Source organism: Engystomops pustulosus, chromosome 3 (genome assembly GCF_040894005.1).
Source record: "Engystomops pustulosus chromosome 3, aEngPut4.maternal, whole genome shotgun sequence".
NCBI classification, from domain to species: Eukaryota; Metazoa; Chordata; class Amphibia; order Anura; family Leptodactylidae; genus Engystomops; species Engystomops pustulosus.
The window spans coordinates 132,407,164-132,430,568 of NC_092413.1; the positions used below are offsets into that span (position 1 = coordinate 132,407,164).

The 23,405-nt window shown below is 43.2% G+C and overlaps 2 protein-coding genes across 5 annotated transcripts in view; both read right to left on the reverse strand.

Moving 5' to 3' along the window:
• Window positions 1–477: 477 nt before the first annotated feature.
• Window positions 478–8,816, reverse strand: SDHAF4 (succinate dehydrogenase complex assembly factor 4). Its single transcript, XM_072142174.1, has 3 exons — window positions 8,660–8,816; window positions 6,964–7,116; window positions 478–1,949 (listed from the first exon to the last, which is right to left on the reverse strand). The coding sequence occupies exons 1-3, from the start codon at window positions 8,718–8,720 to the stop codon at window positions 1,840–1,842; spliced, it is 324 nt and encodes a 107-aa protein (XP_071998275.1). The 5' UTR covers window positions 8,721–8,816; the 3' UTR covers window positions 478–1,839.
• Window positions 8,817–16,086: 7,270 nt separating this feature from the next.
• The window catches only part of FAM135A (family with sequence similarity 135 member A), a 73,568-nt gene continuing 66,249 nt past the window's right edge, over window positions 16,087–23,405 (reverse strand). For all 4 annotated transcript variants that reach the window (XM_072142177.1, XM_072142178.1, XM_072142176.1 and 1 more), the window contains 2 exons: window positions 22,281–22,394; window positions 16,087–20,292 (listed from right to left, as the gene is read on the reverse strand). In XM_072142177.1, the coding sequence (XP_071998278.1) occupies window positions 20,087–20,292; window positions 22,281–22,394 (320 nt within the window). In that variant the 3' untranslated portion in view covers window positions 16,087–20,086. The remainder of the gene's footprint in view (window positions 20,293–22,280; window positions 22,395–23,405) is intronic.

Here is a 23,405-nt window from a genome sequence, read left to right on the forward strand (position 1 = left end):
ATCAATAGTAGTAGTAAAGGATGACAGATTCATTGTCCCCTGACCAAGATCACATTGCTATGTTGTTCTGTTTTCAATAATTTGTCCAATGAACTACATCATTACTGTGAATGGCAAGATTGACACAAGGAAAGACACCAAAATAAAATTATATACTTTTATTGTACATTGTTAAAAACACAACACAGAAAATAGTAAAAATTAGGCAGTACAGAATACCACAACTAGAGGACTGCAAGGCAGGAAAGCAATGGATATCAGATTAATATCAATCAACTGTGAAGCATCACTCCATAAGATGAAAAAGTCAAGTTTTTTTATTCCACCATAGTGATTGCGACATTTCGCCTGTTCAATCAAGGCATTCTCAAGCAGAGCGAATAGGAAGTCGACAGACCTAGCGTCCTCTCATAACTCCATGTGCTGTCTTGACTGTTTCATCTTATGGGGTGCTGCTTCACAGTTGATTGATATTGATGTTTGGGACCCTCGTCAGAAGACTTGCACCCATTGTTGTTGTTTTTTTTTTTTTTTTTTACACGGTACCGCCCAACTGCATCTTTTTTAGATATCAGATTAAAGTGCTTATGGCAAATATGCACCGTTGCTGAAGTAGTTGCATAGTTAGAATACTATGTCAGAATACCCATTAACATAGCATTATGATAGCATTATGACAAATGTGCAAACAATTGTGTATAAAAATATACATCAGGTAATGTTGATAATTATTCAAATGCGGCATGGAGCAAGTGCAATACAAGCTAATCCTAATGTGCCAAATGTAATTCACAAGAATCATCGTAAGCAAAGTAATGACCAAGTTAATAATATGCACAGAGAAAAGCCAAGCTGCCCAGCGTCCGTCCCAACACGTGTTTTGGTAGCAAACATTTTTCATAGAATTACTTTGTCCAATGTGTATAAAAATGTGTTCTATTCAGATGTCTTACAGCATGTTTGATGAAGAGACCTGGGTAGTTTGTCTCGAAAGCTTTCAACTGCAATCACATTTTTAGTAAATAGCCGTAAAAGGTAACAACTGGGGGTGCAATACAGTCACACACACAATATATACACATAGAATATACACAGATACAGCACCGTATTGGCTGTGTTCTGTCCAGACATGCAGCATATATACATCACATCGACGCACACATACAGACATATATACAATACAAGATACAGAAAATAGAAAAGAAAAACCTGCAGCACAGCAGGTGATGGTCTGGGTGCTATCCTAAGGGTGATGCCACACGTTTCCATTTTGATTCTGTTTTGTAACAGAATCAAAACACCCTGGGGCGGTGTGCAGACGAGCACATATAACTTTCCATGCAAATGGACGCAATCTGGAATTGGGGCCAAGTGTCTTATATTGAGTAAATGCAAGACACCGGGTTCTGATCGCTGATCGCATGCATTTGCATACAAACGCATATGCAATCGTCCATGGGCCATCCCAGTGCGCTTTGATTCCATTACAAAATGGAATCAAGTTGCTAACGTGCGACACCACCCTTAGGAGTAATCCAGAAATCCTCTGTAGTATAGTAGAAAGCAGGGGCAGCACTCCAATAGCAGCAAGAAGCAACAGAAGCAACAAGTGTTACTAACAAAGCCACCATGCAGCTCTAACCCATGATTGTACAGCTCTGAACATCTTTATACATGTGTTCTTATTGAAGGAACAGAATTGATAGAGCTCTTTAGTTGTTTTAAGAAATATTTATTACAATCTATACAATTCTGACAATTTCTTATATTTCATTATTTTCTTGCTGCTTCAACAACTGATTTATTTACAAGTGGTACAAAACATTTATAATAATTTCACTAGAAGTCTATACATCTCCCTTTCCTCTCCCAATCTCCATATCGAGTAGGTTCTGGTCCCCTAGGGCCACCTTTCTCTTTTGTGATGGGGTTAATATCGTCAGGGAATCCTAGAAAAGAATGTAAATTAATCAGATTGTATAATATTGGTTTTATTGATAATCAGAAGCACAATTAAGTGGTTTTAATAAAACTAACATTAAAGCACAGTATTCCATAGTTTAAATTATATCAACCACCAGGATGAAGGACTGCAATCAAGTACATGCTGATGTGTTCCCCCTCTGGCAGGATCTGCTTTTCTTTTAGCTACTTATGCCCTTTTCTTCACAAAATAGCATTAGAAAATATGCAAATGAGTCTGAGAGACTATTTTTTTTTTTTCAGACAACCATGTAGTGTTGCACAATGCTTCGGAATCTCGGTACTTATACAATAATTTCAAAGCCAGAAGGTTCAATACCAGGTTTCAGTTACTTGCAGTACTGAATGACTTCCACAGACTCCTTGCATCTATCTGCAGAGCAGACATTGGGCAGGGAATCCTTTTGAGAGATGTGTCAGGTTAGTGCAGAGCAGGAACCACGTCATCAGGGAGACATCACTATCTGTCCACATATGGCGTCTACATCTCCCAGGGCTTCCCCAGACACAATGTCTCTATTTAAAGGACACCTGTCATCAGGTCTGTGTCACTAGTCCTGTCACCACTACTTGTTGGAGCAACTCACAAGGATCCATCCCAGCCTTTATCTAGTCAATTCATACATTAATCATTGTAAAATCATCTTTTCTTTATTATGTAAATGAGGCTGGTCACATGGTCAGAGGCAGTGATGTCACCCCTGTTCCCCCTCTCCTCCCCCTGCTCACTTCTGTGTGTAATGTATAGTAAAGCATTGCTAGTGTGTGTGCTGCATCTGCTGACATGCTGCATCCTCCTAATACATATGTGACATCCGACATCAGCTACACAAGTACCTGACATGCTCTGCTATAACATGGCTGCCTGGAGCTGTTGTATCTCTCCTATACACACACACAGGCTGCAGAGGGGCGTGGCCACCAGCTGATGTCTGTGTCTCTGTGTATTAGGATGATGCAGCATGTCAGCAGATGCAGCACACACACCAGCAATGCAGTACTATACATTACACACAGACATGAGCAGGGGGAGGAGAGAGGAGGGGTAACAGGAGTGACATCACTGCCTCTGACCATGTGACCGGCCTCATTTACATAATAAAGAAAATATGATTTTATAATGATTAATGTATGAATTGACTAGATTAAGGCTGGGATGGGATCCTTGTGAGCTGCTCCAACAGTTAGTATTGACAGAAATAGTGACAGATCTGATAACAGGAGTCCTTTAATTTTCCTGATGGGTTCTCTTTAATTCAATTAAATAATATTTTGTCCAGCTTGGGATTTGAACCTACAACCTCCACACTCTACCTGCCATAGAGGATGATTTTTATTATTAAGGAGATTATTATGAAGATAATGATGATTATTATTACAGTATATACTTGTGTATAAGCCAAGTTTTTCAGCGCAAAAAAATTTGCTGAAAAACCTCACCTCAGCTTATACACGAGTCAATAAAAATAATAAACTTATATACTCACCCTCAATGCACCCCCTTCTGGCTTCCCCGTGGCTCCTCTTCTGTCTTCTGTAACAACCTGCAGGGTGCGGGAAATTATCTCCCGGCCGGCGCATACTATGACGTCAGCAGCGGCCGTGCCATAGTATGCGCCTGCTGGCAGATAACATGGGCGCGCCCTGCAGGCTGTTACAGAAGACAGAAGAGGAGCCACGCCGACATCAGGGAGCAGCGCTGCGCATCGGGGCCACCGGAGGGTGAGTATATAAGTTTATTATTTTTTAAGTGCTGGGCTGGCTGTATACTACGGGGGGCAGGCTGGCTGTATACTACGGGGGGCAGGCTGGCTGTAAACTACGGGGGGCAGGCTGGCTGTAAACTACGGGGGGCAGGCTGGCTGTAAACTACGGGGGGCAGGCTGGCTGTAAACTACGGGGGGCAGGCTGGCTGTATACTACGGGGGGCAGGCTGGCTGTATACTACGGGGGGCAGGCTGGCTGTATACTACGGGGGGCAGGCTGGCTGTATACTACGGGGGGCAGGCTGGCTGTATACTACGGGGGGCAGGCTGGCTGTATACTACGGGGGGCAGGCTGGCTGTATACTACGGGGGGCAGGCTGGCTGTATACTACGGGGGGCAGGCTGGCTGTATACTACGGGGGGCAGGCTGGCTGTATACTACGGGGGGCAGGCTGGCTGTATACTACGGGGGGCAGGCTGGCTGTATACTACGGGGGGCAGGCTGGCTGTATACTACGGGGGGCAGGCTGGCTGTATACTACGGGGGGCAGGCTGGCTGTATACTACGGGGGGCAGGCTGGCTGTATACTACGGGGGGCAGGCTGGCTGTAAACTGGGGGGGGCGGAGGGGGGTGTCTGGGACCAATGCATTTCCCACCCTTGGCATTTACTCAAGTCAATAGGTTTTCCCAGTTTTTGGTGGTATAATTAGGGGTCTCGGCTTATACTCGAGTATATACAATACTAAGAAGATTATTATTATTATTTTTATGGAGATTATAATATTTTAAGCATAGAATACAGTTAAATTAAATGCATAAACGTGTGAAAGACAAAAAATAAGAGCTCATTCAGACGGGCGTGTCTGCTGCTCATCTGCAAAAAATGCGGAAGTGATGTACACCATCTGTTTTTTTTTTTTACATATGCAAAAGAAAAAAAAAAACTGATGGGTTTCTAATCTACTTCTTGCCCAGTTGGTTGCATCACAACATTTGAGAAGCAAACACTCTGCATATGGATGTCATGCATGTGCCGTCTCCTATGGATGTACGTGATCCACATGCGAGAGAAAATAAGCCCATCCGTGAAAAAATGGACATGTGAACAGACCCATAGGAAACAGTGGGTCCGTTTGCCATCCACAAAAAAAGGATAGCACATGGACATCAAAACACCTGTCTACATGAGCCCTAAATTATACTATTTAGTATACTATTTTATATTAACACCAGGACAACCTTTACAATACGTACATATAATACACTGTCATAAAACATTAAATGTGCATGTGTTTCATGGAAATGCAAATGTGATTAGGCTGAGACCTGCCCCAGACGTTTGTATTGTATTTCTAAATGCAATTTAAACGCCCCATGTGACCGCACCCTAAACATTCAGATAAACCTTTTTCATTTTTTGAAAGTATCAGTATCGCAATACTTTTCTGGGTATCGTATCGAACTCAAAATTCTGGTATCGGTGCAACCCTACAACCATGCAGAGTCCTGTTTTTCAGATGGACTCCATACATTATAGTTATATATGATGCAAGGAGTCCCTTATTCCCTGTGGAACTGTGCAACATACATGATGACGAAAGCGTGAAAGAAGGCACTCCTTGTCCCAATTATTACTGTGATGCATAGATTCCTCTCCTTTGCATGGTTAACTGAAAATGCCCTAATATTTATCAAGCCTTAACTACATCAAGAGCTAAAATCTTGCTGCCTAAATGTTATAGGATGCTTTTCAAAATCAGTGGATCCCATCTATGACATGAACACCGCATAGAAACAGAATGAAAACTTAGAATGTAGCCTCAGCATTAAACTGACCATTATTCTCCTTCTTCTAAGTCAGGTGAGTAAATAAATGGCTCTGTGGTGTGACATTATACAAGTCATGTATTCTGCCAAGAAGCTGCTGAAGGATGTTCTCTCCTTGAAGTGGATGCTGAATAATTGAAATAGGTTGAGCTGATGAAACTACAGCTCTGTTCCTCTCTAAGACATAGATCAAGAAGCTGCCATGCGCCATGTGGATGTCAGGCCTGTTTAGCCACATATCTCATTCCTGGGTGACTTGGAATAGAACATACAGACATATGGTCATACATGTTAAGGAGTGTACAATCAGGAAGAAAACAAATCATGTTTTCTCTCAAAGGACAATTATACACGTGATCTACGTGACACATGGATCATATATGCCAATGAGTGCCAAGACCGTTCCACCCAATGCGCTCTAGACGATCTCCATAATATATAGCAAGAAAACGTCTATAAAACTAACAAGTTATCCTGAATACCTCATGTGAATGGATTGCTTGACCAGCGCTTCATTCCCTTTTTTTTCTGGATGCCATTTTTACGAGACTTTCAGAAATGAATGTAGCACTACATGTGCACTACCAATTAACTGACATGGGGCACACTAGGGTAAGATCAGTTGTGACCAGACAGTTATCTGCCATCCAGTAGAAAGGGGAAAAAGTTACTACCGTATATACTCGAGTATAAGCCGATGTACCTAACTGGAAAAACATATTGACTCAAGTATAAGCCGAGGGCGGGAAATGCATTTGTTGCAGCATCCAGCCAGTATACAGCGAGCCCCCTGTCCTCCACTATATAGCCCCTGCCCACTGTGTATAGCCATTCATCCCCTGCCCACTGTATATAGCCATTCAGCCCTCAGAAAAGCGAGTAAAGTGTTTATTTTTTTTATTGACTCGAGTATAAGCACATTTTTTGTGCCGGAAAACCCAGCTTTTACTCAAATTTATATGGTAGTAAATGCACACTTTGTGTTGTCGCTCCTGTGTGAGATCACGTGATTGGGTCGCCATGACTACCACACTCACACTGGATCATGTGACTCCCAAGCTGATCGCAACATTGTATCCGGTTGTCCGATTGGAACACACGCCCCCCCCCCAAGGCGTGGTTCACACTTTACTCATGTCCTGCTTTCACTATAAATTGTTTGATGTCACTGTGTCAGATTGTCCATGATTAAGGGCACAACTGGCGCCTGAAACGCGTTGGATATTACACAATGTTTGTCCATTAACTATTTTTACATGAATCTAATAAAGAAAGAAACTTTTATCTGAAAACAACGTCTGATTCTGGTGGATGGCAGCCGGATTAACACGATTGCTACCAACAGAAACACATTAAAGCCCCCACTTGAGGAAACGCAGCACATAACAGCATAAAGGTACTGCCTGCAGTAGTCTGCACTGTTTGGTGACCATTGATGCACTCACTTTCTAGTGGTTCTTTCTCCTTTGAAGCCGCTTCAGTTTCATCAAAACGTCCTTGAGGGGTCTTTGGTTTTTTCAGAGGAAGTTTGGTAGAGCTATTACTTTGAGTGGGACTATTGCTACCTGCTCTTACCCAGTCCAATCCTCCAGCATATGCTACAATACGAACAGAAAAAGTTATCGTACATTTCCTTTTATATGTAACTTGTTAACTAAAAGAACATAAGTAATCAGGTCTCTGTAACTAATTCTGTCACCAATTCCTGTTAGAGCAGCTCATAATCAACTTTTCTTTATTATGTAAATGAGTATGGGCACATGGAGAGAGAAAGTGATGTCACCCTTGTTACCCCTCCCCTCTCCGCCCCCTGCTCATGTCTGTGTGTAATGTATAGTAAAGCATTGCTGGTGTCTGTGCTTTATCTGCTGACATGCTCTCTCCTCCCATACACATGTGTGAGACACAGACATCAGCCAGACAAGTACATGTCATGCTGTGTTTTCCTATACATCCTGGAGCAGTTGAATACACAAACAGGATGAAGGGGGCGCCAGCACCAAGAAACACATAGAGGAGCCAGTACCAGGAGTATCACATCATTATACAGGCTATCATTCATGTGTATAGGAGTATCTCATACACACACAGGCTGCGGGGTGTGGCCACCAGCACCAGGAAGCACAAAGTGTCAGCTAACACCCGGAGTGTCACATCATTATACAGGCTGTCAGTCATGTGTATAGGACTACCTTATTTTAATACAAAAAATGGACCTATTGTCACGGCAGGGAGTTTATTGCTCAAGAGAACACAAAGCTGCCACTGGCAGAAAAAGATTACCCATATCCGGACAGAAATGTATATAATAACACGTCATAAGACATCACTTTTATTTTTCACAAAACTAAAAAAATGTGTAGTAGCATTGCTACAAAGTGCTCTATGGGAAATATGCTAAAAGCACAGTAGGGGTACTCAGTGAGTCAAAGATTAATAATATTTTTCTGACAGTGGCAGCTTTGTGTTCTCTAGGACTACCTTATACACACAGGCTGCAGGGAGCCGCCAGCACTAGGAAGCACATGGAGGAGCCATTACCCCATTATACAGGCTGTCAGTCATGAGTTTAGGAGTATCTTATACACACAGGCTGCAGGGGTGTGGCCACCAGAACCAGGAAGCACAAAGAGGCAGCTAACACCAGGAGTGTGACATCATTATACAGGCTGTCAGTGATGTGTACAGGAGTATCTCATACACACACAGACTGCAAGGGGTCCCAGCACCAGGAGTGTCACATCATTATACAAGCTGTCAGTCATGTGTATAGGAGTATCTCATACACACAGACTGCAGGGGGTGCCAGCACCAGGAAGCACAGAGGAGGCAGCACTAGGAGTGTCACATCATTTGCAGTTACTAAACAGCGCATGCATTAACATTGCATTAACAAATGTAAACAGTAATGCAATTAGGCAGTTCATCTCAGCTGCGTTTCAAAACGCGATGAAAATGCAATGTGTAAACACGCTCTAAAGGGTGCTATCCCTGCAGGGGGCAGAATGGCAGGTAGTGTGGGGAGGAGTATAACTGCTCATCAGTACGGAGCTCTGGGCCGGTGTGCGCTGTGCTCGACTGCCTCTGTACGGGTCACACTATGCTACACGCAGCGCCCTCCTCCAGGCCCGGGTAACTCACTGGGGTGAGGGCGCAGCAAGAGCCGGGCCGCTCCGCTCCATCTGCTCAGCATGGCCGTCATACTGCTCCGGGTACTCCACAGGACCTTCTGTAAGGTTAAGTATCTGTCATGTGATCAGTCACGTGGTGGGAGGAGTCAGAGTCTCCGCCGCGGTCATGAGAGTTCTATGTATTCTTAATATGAGACGGCGCCCCCTGGTGGAGATGTCATAGAAGCACAGCTGTCTGTACAGTGACAGTCACTCTGTCTCACCCTGTTTTCTGCGAGGGCATCAGGTTGTGGGCGAGACGCTGCAGAGAGAGCTGGCATCCTACTGGGAGGAGCTTCATTATTAATAACCTCAGCGCTGCAGAATGTTCTCTAATTGTGTTACTGAACTACTATTCCCTATGTCCAGGGCGGCTGTCACCACAACAGCAGTGGCTGTCATGTCTGCCCATAAGATCCCCAACATTGTGTAATCTAGGAAAGGGAAATAGCAGAACAAGGAGAAGGGCGCCCCCTAGTGTGCAAGAGGAAATGTATAGGACCTCGGGGTGAAAGTGCTCACCTTGTTCTACAGCAGGCACACAACACTCTAGCAAATTCTGTACATGTTCCAAATGCTTGCAATAGTGCCATGTGCAGACAGACCTGACAAAGAAAAACAAACCAATTCTATTGGGTTTATAAATATTATTGATATCTTTAATTGATTCAATAAAAGAAGTTGGCATCTAGTAAACTATTATCCATTGAAGCCATCTCTGATGCGTCAACGCCCTTTTCTGTAAAAAGAACCCGCCAAGGACAGAGGGACACATAGCCCATAGCAACCAATTACAGCAAAGCTTTCATTTTAATGTAAACTGTGCTGTGATTGGTTGTTAACATCATAGACAAAGGGGGGGGGGGTGCATGAAGTGGAGCTTGATGAACTCTCATCAACCTGCCGCAGCAGTGTACAAGGACGGAGCACATGAATAAGAACACTGCTGCAGTTATGATGGTCATAAATGGTACAATATGTATAAGTTCGAAACCTGCTCCATCTTGTGGCACTTGATCAAAACAAGTTCAAGAATGTAGCTCTTCACAGAAAGGGCTAATGAAATGAAACACCTGTTCTTAGGATAAGTGACCAGTGCCAACACCTGGCACCACTGCCAATCCATTGACCACAGCAGTGATCCAGGGAAATCCCTAAGATGTCTGGAATTATCCTATGGTACATAGAGAAGTAGATGTTGTGTAATAAAATATACCATATATACTCGAGTATAAGCCGACCCGAGTATAAGCCGAGACCCCTAATTTTACCACAAAAAACTGGGAAAACCTATTGACTCGAGTATAAGCCGAGTGTGGGAAATGCATTGGTCACAGACCCAGCCAAGTATATAGCCAGCCAGCCCCCTATAATATACAGCTTGCCCCCAGTAGTATACAGCCTGACCCAGCCTGCCCCCAGTACTATACAGCCTGCCCCAGTAGTAAACAGCCTGCCCCCAGTAGTATACAGCCACCCCAGCCTGCCCCCAGTTGTATACAGCCACCCCAGCCTGCCCCCAGAAGGGAAGCCAGAAGAGGAGCCGCGATGACATCAGGGGAGCAGCGCTGCGCATCGGGGCCACCGGAGGGTGAGTAAATAGTTGGGTTTTTTTTAGTATTGACTCGTGTATAAGCCGAGGGGACGTTTTTCAGCACATTTTTTGTGCTGAAAAACTCAGCTTATACACGAGTATATAAGGTACGTTCATTATAATTGTGTGTTGGATATTGTTCTTGAGCTGTGGTGGTGATGACTTACAGGAGGGTGTTTCTGCTGCATTCTCAACACCTCCTGTACATATTTAGTATGATCATAATCTTATAGTGCTCATAAACATTCAATGGAGTCGGTTGGACATTCTATAGAATAGACCTATACCTGCCGCCTATTGGTTCCTCACTCTCTTCAGATTTTGGGGTACAACACCCAGCATGTTGGATTTCAGCATAGGTTATACTCTGTTCCCACTGACTATTCTCTTCTTCCCCACCGAAAGAAGAGAAATGTATGTGAGGAAGTTAGAAGGCATCTGCATCTTTAAGACCCAGACACTACTAACCATGTGAGTGCGACATCGCCAGGACCCTTTTCCTGGGGCACATCTCACTGGACGGTGTGAAGAATCGCATCGCAGACGCTTGGCATAAACAACACAAACCCTGCTCGGCTGAGCAATAACTAATATGGGTACCTGGTTCCCAGGCTGTGCTCTTGGCCAGCAGGATATTAAGGCACTTAGTTACCTTTTCTGTATTAATACAGTCCGGCATTCAGCACCCCAGGAGGTTCCTCACCTACAGATTCTGTCATGAAGAGTGGTCCTAACTAGTCGCAACACCCCTGCCAACGTAAAGGCAAGGGGATAGTTGCATATGGGACCCTCTACCTGTCAGGATCTGAAACACCCCTGCCAATACATAGGTAAGCTGGTAATTGCGAATAGCGCCCTCTCCAGCTTAGGAGCTGTCGGGGGAGTCATGAACTCTTTAGTAAGTTTCTAGCACTGGGTCAGTGTGTAATAGCAACTGTAGAACAGGCAACAGTTAAATGGATGTAAGGTGTTATCCGATTATGTGGCTGTATTGTAAAGTGTGATTGGAGAGGTGTTACCACCTGACCAGGGGGAGTATAAAACCCCTGGGCAGGAAGGAGCACATGGTCTTTGAGCACATGCTTTTTACCAGAAGGTCCAGTCCAGACTACAGGAGTCTGAGAGTGTGCAGAGAGACAGTGTTCAGTACACCTTCAGTACTGATACAGAACCTAATCCCAGGGTCAGGAGACTCTAATCCAGAGCTGCTGCTTCCACAGTTTGGACACAGCTCCATCCAAATTCTACCAGCCTACATCCACTTCCAGTCTGGTGCATTATTCCTGAGGATCCTCTCCATGACCACTCCAGTACCAGATCTGCTGTTGACCGTTTAGGCCCATTGCCTGCTACTGGTTGCTCAATAAAGAACCATGGGTTCATTTGCACAATGTTGCCTCTGTCTGATCCCTAGATACAGCTGTCTACCACCACAGGCTCCCCATCCATTACCCAGGGAACTATATTACATTCAGGGGTTGCGCCAGGGAGAACCAGTACATCAGCCTCTCCCTCCATATTTCTTGCACACACCACCTGCTGGAGACCTGCCAGGCTGTAGGACATCCCTCTGGTCCCCATACCAAGCACCGTGACATCAGCGCGCCTAGGCCGCAACAGCTAGCCACTCCGGTATTCTGGGCCCCGGCTGCCTCCAGGCCCCAAGAAAAGGCTAGGCCCCGGTGGGGGATGTTGCAGATCCATCTGGTGAGCCTGCGCAACTCAACCAAGGGATATTGCAGGGAGAACTCTAGTAATCTGCAGCTGTAGCCTATGCCTGGAAAGGCAATAGTTAAATGGGTGTAAGATGTTATCCAATTATGTGGCTATATTGTAAACTGGAGTGTGATTGGAGATGTGCTACCACCTGATTAGGGGGGAGTATAAAACCCCGGTGCAGTGGGAGCACATGGTATTTGAGCACCTGGACAGAGTGAAGAGAGAGACAGTGTTCAGTACACCTGTAGTGCTGTCACAGAAACCAATCCCAGGAACTGAGTCAGGAGACTCTAACCCAGAGCTGCAGCTTCCACAGTCTGGACACAGCTCCATCTCAATTATCCCAGCCTGCATCTACTACCAGGCTGGTGCTTTATTTCTGAGGACCACTCTCCATGACCACTCCAGTACCAGAATCTGCTGTTTGACCGTTTAGGCCCGTTGCCTGCTACCTGTTGTTCAATAAAGAACCACAAGTTGATTTGCACAACGTTGTATCCGTCTGATCCCTGGATATGTCTGTCTACCAGCACGGGCTTTCCCATCCATTACCCAGGGACCTATATTACAGACACTCTGGGGTTGCCCCAGGGAGAACCAGTACTTCAGCCTCTCCATCCATATTTCTTGCACACACCACCTGCTGGAGACCTGCCAGGCTGTAGGACAGCCCTCCGGTCCCCATACCAAGAGCTGTGACATCAGCGCACTCTAGGCCGCAATCGCCAGCCACTCCGGTATTCTGAGCCCCAGGTCCCTCCAGGCCCCAAGAAAAGGCTAGGCCCAGATGGGGGATGTTGCATAGTCCTGTGACCTCCACCTGTGGGCTATACAAACAGAGGACTGAGCATGGATAGAGTAGGCATCCCACTACCTGCACCTATTCCATAGTAAGCAGGCCCAGGACAGACTTTAATAAGGATCCACACTGGCTAAGCCAACATGAACAATCAAACCGCTCCTGCTTACCATATGTCTGCATTAACCCTTAGGCTACTGCAGACAAGCCCAGACCTTTTACCAAAAACCCTTCAACTGCCTGTACAGCAGATACCTGTGATCCCAAATTAAACCTTTCACTTTGTCACAGTGCGCATCATGTTCCTGGTAAGATCCAGAGGATGCTGGAACGCTGCTATAGTTGAGTACATGATTTTTTTTTTATTTTAATGGCCACAGTTTATGGGACCTCCTATTATCTAAATTAATTATTTGGGGCCACTATCTCAGAAATAATAATTGGGATGGACTCTATATAATACAATAACAGAATTATGTGGGGGGGACTCTATGTAAAATAATAAGTTGCAGGAGCTTTATATAAATCTATAATATTAGGGCCATTATTTGTGAATAATTCATTTGGAGGGGATTATATATAATAATTTAAAACGAGCTGTCCGGTCACCACATATTCCCGAAATTAATAATTGTTAGTAATTGTACATAAGAGCATCTAATAGCTATGAAGGCTTCAAAATGTTTAAAGATTGCCTTAACCATTTACATATTTAAAGGGAACCTGTCACCAGGAGCACCCCCCCCCCCCACTCCCCATAGAGCATAGTATATACACTGCCAAAGAATGTTTGTATAAAAAAATAGGTGTTACAGAACAAAAGATATGTTATATAGTACCTTTCAATTCCATGTGCTCTGTAACTAGGCCATTTGTCAACTGGGAGAGGCTATAGAGGAGCGGTATCCCCCCATCCACGGGAAACCACTCCTTCGGGTGTAGTCACACGTTGCAGTTAAATCGGCATCACAATCAGCTTTGAGGTGGTTTTAGGTGCAGTTTTGTCAATTTAACAGGTGAAAGACATGAATTGAACAAGTAATTTTGATTTTGAAGGAGAAACCTGCTACACAAATGTCATTCAGTTCATGTCTTCCACCTGTTAAATTGACAAAACTGCACCTAAAACCACCCAAAGCTGATTGCGATGCAGTTTTAACTGCAACGTGTGACTGCACCCTCCTTTCAAAGATATAAATGCCATCACCCGACTTAGCAACACCCCCTGCAGTATTCCCCCTGTGGACATCTTGAAGCGATGTTCCGCCCGCTGTCATCAACTCTCGCTGACCGAGTCCAGTATCCTCTGTTATGGCAGTGCAGTAACAGACACCATAAAGGAACCGGTCACCAAAAATGGACCTAATTAACCATTACTTGTTTGTTGTGAGGGGTTATGAGGTAGAGTGCCAGTATTTTGGTCGCGCTGCTTAAACGGCAACTAGGTAGTTAATGTACACATACATTTGATTGGTACATATTTAAAACATTTATTGCATATTCAAAACAGTAAAGCTTCAAAGGTCAACAATAAGATTTGGACAATGCGTTTCAGGGCGGAATGACCCTTCTTCTGGTCCACAAGGTTCTTTCTATGTGCAGGGGTTGCATATGAAGCGTTCTAGAAAGAAACTGTCTTATAGATGCACTTAATGCTGGAGTTGATATATGAGCCGGAGGACAGAGTTTTGATCGGCAGGAGTATCTGGTCCGGTCAGCCAAATGGCTCGCTGCTGCTGACCGGACCAGACAACTTAACAATGCCACAGCTACTCCTGCCGATCAAAACTCTGTCCTCCGGCTCATATATCAACTCTACCTCATAACCCATTGTAATATCAGGTTTATCCTGCAAGCCAGAAGCAGCAGCTTCAGGTATATATTCCTGTGGGAATTAAAAGAACCCATACCTCTCAGAGGAACATATACTCTTACATCATTCACGATTTCCTTCCAGTCCCATGGAGCGCGGTGTAACTGCATAAAGAACCATTGTATGTTGTGAAGCACATAAACATGATACATGTAACACATTACAACAGCTGAGGAGAGGTGATTTGCCTAATTATATTACCGTTAACATTTACAAAGCGCAATGTAAGCCGGATGTTAACATATGCATTAACAACGTGTCAACACTTGCATTTTTTTGCATGCTTTTTGTAAACGCAATGTAAACAGTAAATGTAATTAGACAAACCACCTCTCCAAATCCTTGTCCCCATGATATCCCAAGGCTATGAAAATCCTATTGTCACAGGGTCTCAGTGTGTTATGCCTCTAGCAGGGTGTAATGTAAGTACCAGTATGGCAGGCACGAGGGCCTGCCTCTGCTGACATGGAGACCCATAGACACATGAACATGGGGTACTAATAGGTAATATTAGGTATCTTCCTCCATTGGCCTCTAACCTGGGATGTACATAGCTCTAGTATGTATAACTGATAAGGCCAAATGGTAAAGGGGTTGGCCACTCTTTAACATAAATGTGCCTTTACTGCCTTAATAATAATCCCTGAATGTTCACCAATTCATTCATCATCCCTGATGCTTCCTTTATTGCAGTAGGCAGACTCTCTGTGCACTCTACATAGACATGTAAAGAAAGCTACAACACTGATAAATAGGAAGGACCTGTAGCAGGAGATGATTACTCATCCAGCTGCTTCCCCTCCCACCTCCCTGTATATGTCAGTGAGGGAGGGAAAATAGACACACTGGAGGCTGCCATTAGGACCGGCTGAAGGAGCGAGTAACAGGAAGTGTTGTAGATACAGAGTGCAGCATGGACAGAACAGGGAAAGGCTACATGCATATGAACATTTGACCGCCCGGCCATAGCTGTGCGCCATAAAGAGGAGGAGGGGTGACCCCCTCCACTTTCCATAGAGATCCACGGCCTCCGGGCCGTAACACGGGAAAGATAGGACATGTCCTATCAGTTTTTCAGATGCCCAAACAAATGGACAAAAAGTGACGTGAAAAAAAGAGGAGGAATAGGTTCTCTCAATTAAGTGTTCTCACCCATTGGGGCACATATACTATGGTGTTTCTATCAGTTGGCTGCACATCTTGCAGTTGGAACCTGCATTTTTCTTACATTTATGAAACATTTGGCCCAGATTTAAGGGGTTTTTCCCAGAAAGTAACCCAACTTGCTGATCAGTGGGGGTCTCAGGCATGACCTGAACAACCTGGTGCTACTAAATATGCAATTGTGTGCATTTGTGATATATTTCTATTAAAGATTAACAAATGTCCAACTTGTTAATGAAAACAATAACACGGATAAAAAGAGTGAAATATTTTATTAGGATGATGAAATATCTAGTAGGATGTTAAAACGAATAATGATTTCACTATTTGATCACAGTAAACCATAAAAGGATTATACCGCTACGCTCAATTTCAAAAAAATCAGCTTCAAAATGTTAAAAAAAGGAACATACAAATGCAATTAAATTACAAAACAATGTTAAACATATAATAGACAATGGCAATATGTCCACTGCTCCCAACCCTGCAGCTTTCTGCATTACATGCCAGCAGTGCCCACATTGTGAGACCGCACAGAGGAAAGTAAATGGGTCAAACACTCAATGTTTGCAGATGCAGCAACTTCGCATTGTTCATATTTCTTAGTGTAAAAGCCTTTGGCAAATGGTTGAAAGACTATTTCGGCATATAAACATTTCCTTGTGCCCTTAGATACCTGCTAGATGTGCTTCTATTCAGCTGGATCTGTTACCTAACTTAAAGGTGAGGTTTTGGAAAACTTTACTTGGCTACAGCAATAGTTTCATATAAATGATGCGACAATCATGTAGATCTTCCATCATCATTTTGTTCAAGAAACATTGGAGAGCTGCAGGAGATTTACCAGGTAGGTACCTGTCCCAGATAATTTTATTCCATGTTTGCAATACCTAAACACCTCTATAATAATGTCTGCATCAATTCATGAACATTTACATTGAACGTTAAAAAAAACAGGAGGAAAAAAAAATCCAACAGTTCAAAGTAAGTGATGTATGTATCCATATAAACCAGATTGGGGAACAGAACAATACCTCGAAACATGCATGAGTTTTACACAGATTTATATTACAATTCATAAGTACACAGCTCAATCCTCAGTGCAATTATTCCCAAACACTAGCATGAAAATATTGTTCTCCAATGCTATTAAGCACCAATAGTAAGTCAACAGACCGATAACATTCTTCAATATGAAAAAAGACATTTTATCCAATTCACCAAACAAGTTGTTATTGTTCTGCACAATCCTAATATTTACAATGCCACAGGAATCATAAGCCCAGAAAAGTATTGCAGGAGGGGAGGGGATGGGCTGATGATGGACATGGAAAATAATGCACAAATGTCACAAAAGTGTGAAGTTCCAGGTGTATGTGCCGTCTACACTGGGGAGCTCCACGTCATGTATTATACCCTCAACAGGAGCAAGAGATCTTCACTTGTGACAGCCAAGAATGCAGCAATAAAGGTTTCCAGTTTCAGAAAGATATTGATTTTTTCCTCTTACTTGAAATAATTGTTAAGAAGGTTTTAGATGATTTATTTCACATCAGTACCAGTACCCAGCCTAGAAGTGGAGGACATGACAAATGTACAAAAAAAGACCAATGATGTGTATTTCTCTATCAAAATGTGGAGCTGAAAACACAAATGTAGCAGATAGAGATGAACGTGAATCATTGATTGGAAATGCACTGTCTAACATCAGGGAATGAATGAGAGAGACCTGGCAAGACCACATTACCTTTATGATGATGTAGGGTGTGACGCAGGATATTACTACTGTACTCTACTGCTGGAGTAGCAAACACAGGAGAAGCAAAGGTAGTAATAGCATCCAATGGGAAAATAGATTGTATAATCCTTAATCCCTTCTCCACTCCATGTATATAGGGGAAATGGAAACAACTAAGTGCTGTACTTACCCATCTCTGTCAGCTAAAAAAAAACTTTAAACTGAGCAACTACTTGCAATCTTAAAAGGGAACTTGTCACCTGGGACCCAATCCCATTACAAATATGTCTTTTAGCTTTCTCTAAGCATTTGCCTTACAATATTATTGTGCGTTTTTACTTTCCTGTCTTTCTGACAGAATCCTCTGTGTAGTCTCATGGGTTGGTCTTTGGTAAAAAAAAAATGGTAACTGAATGGTAAAAAAAAAACATTTGACTTGTCTGTGCTGCAGACTGCTCAGCTCCCATCTTTGTGCTCCTGTACAGCTCCCCCCTCCTGCTCCTTTATAGAGCTCACAGCCTGGTGAGCTGACATCAGTGGGAAAGGGAGGAGCTGCACAGGAGCACAAGGGTGGGGGCTGAGAGCTGAGCAGTCTGCATCACAGACAAGTCACATGTTGTTTTTTTTTAAATGCATCCAAACCAAAGCCCAAACCCTGGGACTACACAGAGGGTCTGGGACTACAGATGATTCTGTCATGAAGCCAGGCAAGTTAAAACACACACTTATATTTTAATGCAAATGCTTAGAGAAGGCAGAAAGACCACTTTGCAATGCAGGCGTGATGGGCTCCTGCAACCTGTCTTTAGTGAAAATGTTCTTAACCTATCAAGTTGTAATGTTCTTAACTCATTGAGCAGAAAATAAAGTTTGAAAATGGCTCACTGCCAATGAAGCTCTTGAGTCATGGGGGGGGTGCTCATTAGGTGTGTGTATCCCATCCTTTGAATTCTTTTGCTCGTCTCCTTCCTCTACCCCTCCCTGTTAAAATCCAGCATGTGTGTTGAGTGTATGGAGACAGTACATGCCTCATGCTGATTTGAAAAGTGAGGGGGAAAATTCAGAGAACCCATACACCCTGTGGGCGGCCCTATGACTCGGGTTCTTCGTTGGCAATGAGCCAATTTTTGCTACATAACAGTAGAGGGAATTTTATGAGTAAACTGGTTTTGCTTTCTTGCGGTTGTAAGTTATAGGAACCAGTCATTAGATTGATGGGTGAAAACCCGATGACAGGTTCCCTTTAAACAACCTCTCTATATGCTGGGATGAGAAATGGTGAACTGCAGGAAATGACTGTGGGTTCTCAATATTCATCACTTATCTATTGGATAAGTGATAACTGTCTACTTTGGGAAAATGCCTTTAAAGCCAATTTCCACAAAAAAAATTTCTACAGGTAGAACAGATTTTAATAACTAAAGCAAGCTTCTCTTGCACCATCCAGCCGTTTATGGCAGAATGTGAACTTGGGTAGGCTGTCTTCTCCACAATCTAGATAACCAAGACTAATATGTACATACTGATCATACTGGAATAAACATGCTGCCAGTTACCAACTAGTGTGAATAGGATTTTATCTTATTCACTACAATGGTAACTCTCGCATCATTATAAAAGCAATAGTGAGTGCTGCCAAGTCTGGTTTCGTATATGTAGATCTACAATATCATTTATAAATGGTTTAATACACAACCAAATCTAGACTGGTGGAAAAATATCACTGAATTAGTGCAACATTTGTCTACGAGTATAAGCTCCTGCTCTCACCGTCTTTAGTGGAGAATGTTCTGCAGGTAAATGTGGGGACATGCAAGCTTCATCATCAGCAGTCCTTAAAGCCTTATTTACAGAGTAAGCACGTGAGTAACTTTGGTACACGAAGGACAGCTGCATACTGTCACGCTGGTTGAATCTCAACAGTGTTTATCGTGGCTCAGACAAATGGTCTTTATCAACCAGGCCCGCATCACATAGTCGTTCAATGTGAAAAAGAAATAGTTTAAGACCATACATGTGAAAGCCAGCATTACATGGAGGTGAAAAATAATGTTCAACAATACATGTTATTATGTGGCCAGGCCAGCTGACCATAACCATCGTGTCAGGGTCTGGATCTAAGCAGCTTGCTACATAAACTGACAGAGATGGTACACCTAGTTGATGGTGCAGACTTAACAGCATGAAGAATCCATAAAAATCATGGCCTAGGAGAGTTACAAATTTCAATAGAATTCATTTTGGGGGGAAAATAGGAATTAAACTGTAGGAATCTGATGAGGTGGCAGATTTTTCCATAAATATAAATAACAAATCTACACTGCATTTGTACTCACAAATTGGATGATATAAATTATTTTCCAGTAAAAGAAAAAAAAAAAGGAAAAAAATTAAAACCCAAAAACATATAAATACAGCTCAAAATACAATGGCAGCTAACACTTTATAACCACATACTTTGAGATTTATTGTCAATGAGGTATTACAAAGATGTCTGGCAATGTCCTATCTCTACTGGAAATATCTAAGGCCAGCAACCAGAAAGAACTTCTCCAAAAAGACTTCAGAGTCAAGGACCGCAATGTGGGCTGCTCGACCGATAAGAGAATTTGCTGTGTTGGGTAATGCGTGAATGACGTCATATCGCACTAGATTGCAGTCCTTATTCTGCAGAACGGGTAAGAGGAGGTTCTGAATCATTTCAGCATACACTGGCCCTAAGAGAAAGATAATAATAGTCAGACATGACTGCAAACAAGTCTCCTGAATCGGTTTATCAATAAAATGCTAAAATCTATATTCATTAAAGGAAATCTTCCATCAAAATTGAGCATGCTAAACTAGGGGCACATACTTATAGATTCAGGTACTGTAACTGTGGTAATCTTCTACCAGGTGTTATCCATGTTATTCTTTCAAAAATCTACTTCTAAAATTATGCTAATAAACCAGAAGGATCTTGGGTTGTTACCAGAGCACCTCTGTACTGTAGGACTGAAAGACTGTCTTCCCCTCACACTCTCACCCTCAGTACTTACCCCTCCCTCTGCCTGATGTAATCTCACTGCAGAGGAGGTTTTGGCACAGAGTTGGAGAGGGAGGTCCTCCTGCATACTGTAACAGCCTGCAAAGCTACAGCATGGAGGGGGTCTGGTAACACCCCGCAGAGCCCTTCTGCCTAAATACCATAATTTTAAAAATTGGTATGTGAAGGAAGGAGGGCATTGATAACAAATATAAGAAGATTACCACAGTCACAGTGCCTGGGTCTATCAGCAAGTGTCTCTGGTCTATTCACACTTCATTTTGATGGTAGATTTCCTTTAGACTGTTGCCACACGCAGCGCTTTTTCTGCGTTTGAAAACGCAAGCGCAGACAAAACCTCGCCTACCGGGGCGGTCCGCGGCCCAATCGCATCGGTGTTTTTGCGATCGGGAACATGCCGCTGGTGCTTTGCATTAAATTAACGCAAAACATTGGCGGCTCGTTCCTGATTGCAGGCGTTTCCAAAGAAACGCTGATGCGATCGGGCCACGGCCCGCCCCGGTAGGCGAGGCTTTGTCTGCGCTTGCGTTTTCAAACACAGACAAAGCGGTGCGTGCGGCACTGGCCTTAGGCTGCGTATACACGTTGCGTTTTGTTTGCATTTAATGCATGCGATTACAAACAGATGAAAAGGAGATTTGCCCGACGAGATTGTTGTGAACATTGTGTTTACAAAACTTGAATGTGTTGTTAACACACATGTTAACATTTTGTTAATGCATGTGTTTACATTTAGTTAACACACACGTTAATGTCAGGTTTGCCTGACAGCACTTACTGCCAAAAATATCCCATATACTTAAATATCAGATTGTGGAGGGTATAGGAAACCTAGGAAATCCCCCAATTCGTTATTCCCAACTGCCTTGGCAGAATGATCACCACAAATGGATTCACATGAGAACAGAGAACAGCACTGTGCTTATTACTCCATTCTCTACTATAGTTCTGGTACAGGCGGAGATTATTTGATTGGAACCCACAAGTATCTGATACTGATGATTAATGCTACACAACAAGATAGCAATAGATATTAATAACCATTTAACCCCCTTTATAGAAATCAGGCTCTGAAATGCACACCTGACAATGAGCTGCTGTGTATAGTTCATACTATACGGTACTATATTGCAAGGCTGTGTTCAGCTCTTGTTTTACTGTATGTTAGGATTCCTGATGTATCCTTACTACAGAGGGCAGCAGTACACTGTTCATACAGTGCACACATCCTTCATTAGCAGCTGTCTCCTGAGTGAGCTAACTGTACATATCTGGAAGTTGCATCACTGGGGAAGCAGCATAAGCTCTGAAGAGGCCGGGAATGGATGCTATTATGGCCTCTGCTGAGTGTATACTGCGATCTCTACAAGGAAGAAGAATGAAAAAATGAAAAACTTATATTGAACAAAAAGGGTTCAGGGCATGGACATGCTCAGCGCGACAATAGCAACTATTACACAGCAGCATCACATGGTCAGCTCATCAGTCCACAGAAGAGCAAATCTGTGCATCATTCTTATCCTTTGTGAAGATTCAACTCTTTGTTTTGGATAACAAAAAGTGATGCAATATATAGTAAATACTGACTGCTTGATAGGGCATAAAATATTCCCAAGATACTACAAAAAATATACAGAGGTAACACCAGGAATATCATACCTGACTGTTTGTCCTTCACAGCAGTTTTGCACATTTCAATACGGGCCGAGTGGTACGGTACATATCGATCCTGTAATGAACTGACCAGAACAACATTTCTAAAGTATTCCAGCCCTGAAAAAAGACAACATAGAGTATAAAAACAGAGATAAGAGCATGTATAAAAAGGTTTTCTGGCTCGTACCTATTAATGATGGGTGGGGAGAAGACAGCTGAGTGCAGCCAGGAGCCACTACAATATGGCCGGAGAAGGAGGCAGACAACCATGTCCATAGTGTAGGGGTTGTCAGGGCTCACGGCAGGCTCCTCTCTCATTCCCCTATAAAGGCAGATACACTACAGACAGAGCAGTCTCCTTCCTGCAGTCGTCACCGCTGGACCCTACTGATCAGCCTCATGTAGGAAATCGCACTCCAAATGATCACCTACTGATGACCTTATCCGTGGATAGGTCATCAATAAGTTAGGGCTGGAAAGCCCCCTCCCCAGACAGAAATAATGAGGTACTGTAAAAATTGTCATATCTGAATTGTAAAGAAGTGCCTGTAAAGGAGTGCCATTTTGTACTAAACTGTATTGTTTAACAATGTGCATTTTCCATTGTATACAATCCACATGTGCCGGAGGGTCATTGGGTATTGTAGTTGAGTTTCGTAGATTTTAGGTTACAGCTATTCCCGATGCTGTCTATGCCCCAGTGATCCAAGGAACAGGGAGTCCTGTTTTTACTAATGGGAGGAAGAACGCTGAGGATAAGGGAAATGTATAAACTTGCGGCAAACCCTTAAATTTTACTTTATTGTACAAATCACCAGTCTTTGCCATAGACTTCATCTGAATGAAGGCCAGACAGCCTATGCCAATATACAAAGGGTCTGCCCAATATGCAGATACAGATGTGCCACTGCAAAATGCTGACATGAACTGCTTAAACTGCTTTCAGAAAGGACAAACCCAGGACTTCTACCCCTCCTTATGTCACCAGCCTCAGATGTCACCATGGTACCTAATAATAATCATTTATTTAGAGTCTATGTTTATAGACCAACGGTGGAAGTTCATAGGTTAACAGATACAATTCTAAAGCCACCTGCTAATGACTAATGTGTGCTCTCAGGCCGAGCT

Excerpts from the sequence above, each read along its gene's own strand:
- SDHAF4 (XM_072142174.1), bottom strand. The coding sequence starts at position 8,720 with ATGACGGCCATGCTGAGCAGATGGAGCGGAGCGGCCCGGCTCTTGCTG. Across the intron at positions 7,117-8,659 it reads CTTGCTGCGCCCTCACCCCA|CATATGCTGGAGGATTGGAC; the intron begins GTGAGTTACCCG and ends TTCGTATTGTAG. Across the intron at positions 1,950-6,963 it reads GGAGAAAGAACCACTAGAAA|GATTCCCTGACGATATTAAC; the intron begins GTGAGTGCATCA and ends ATTCTTTTCTAG.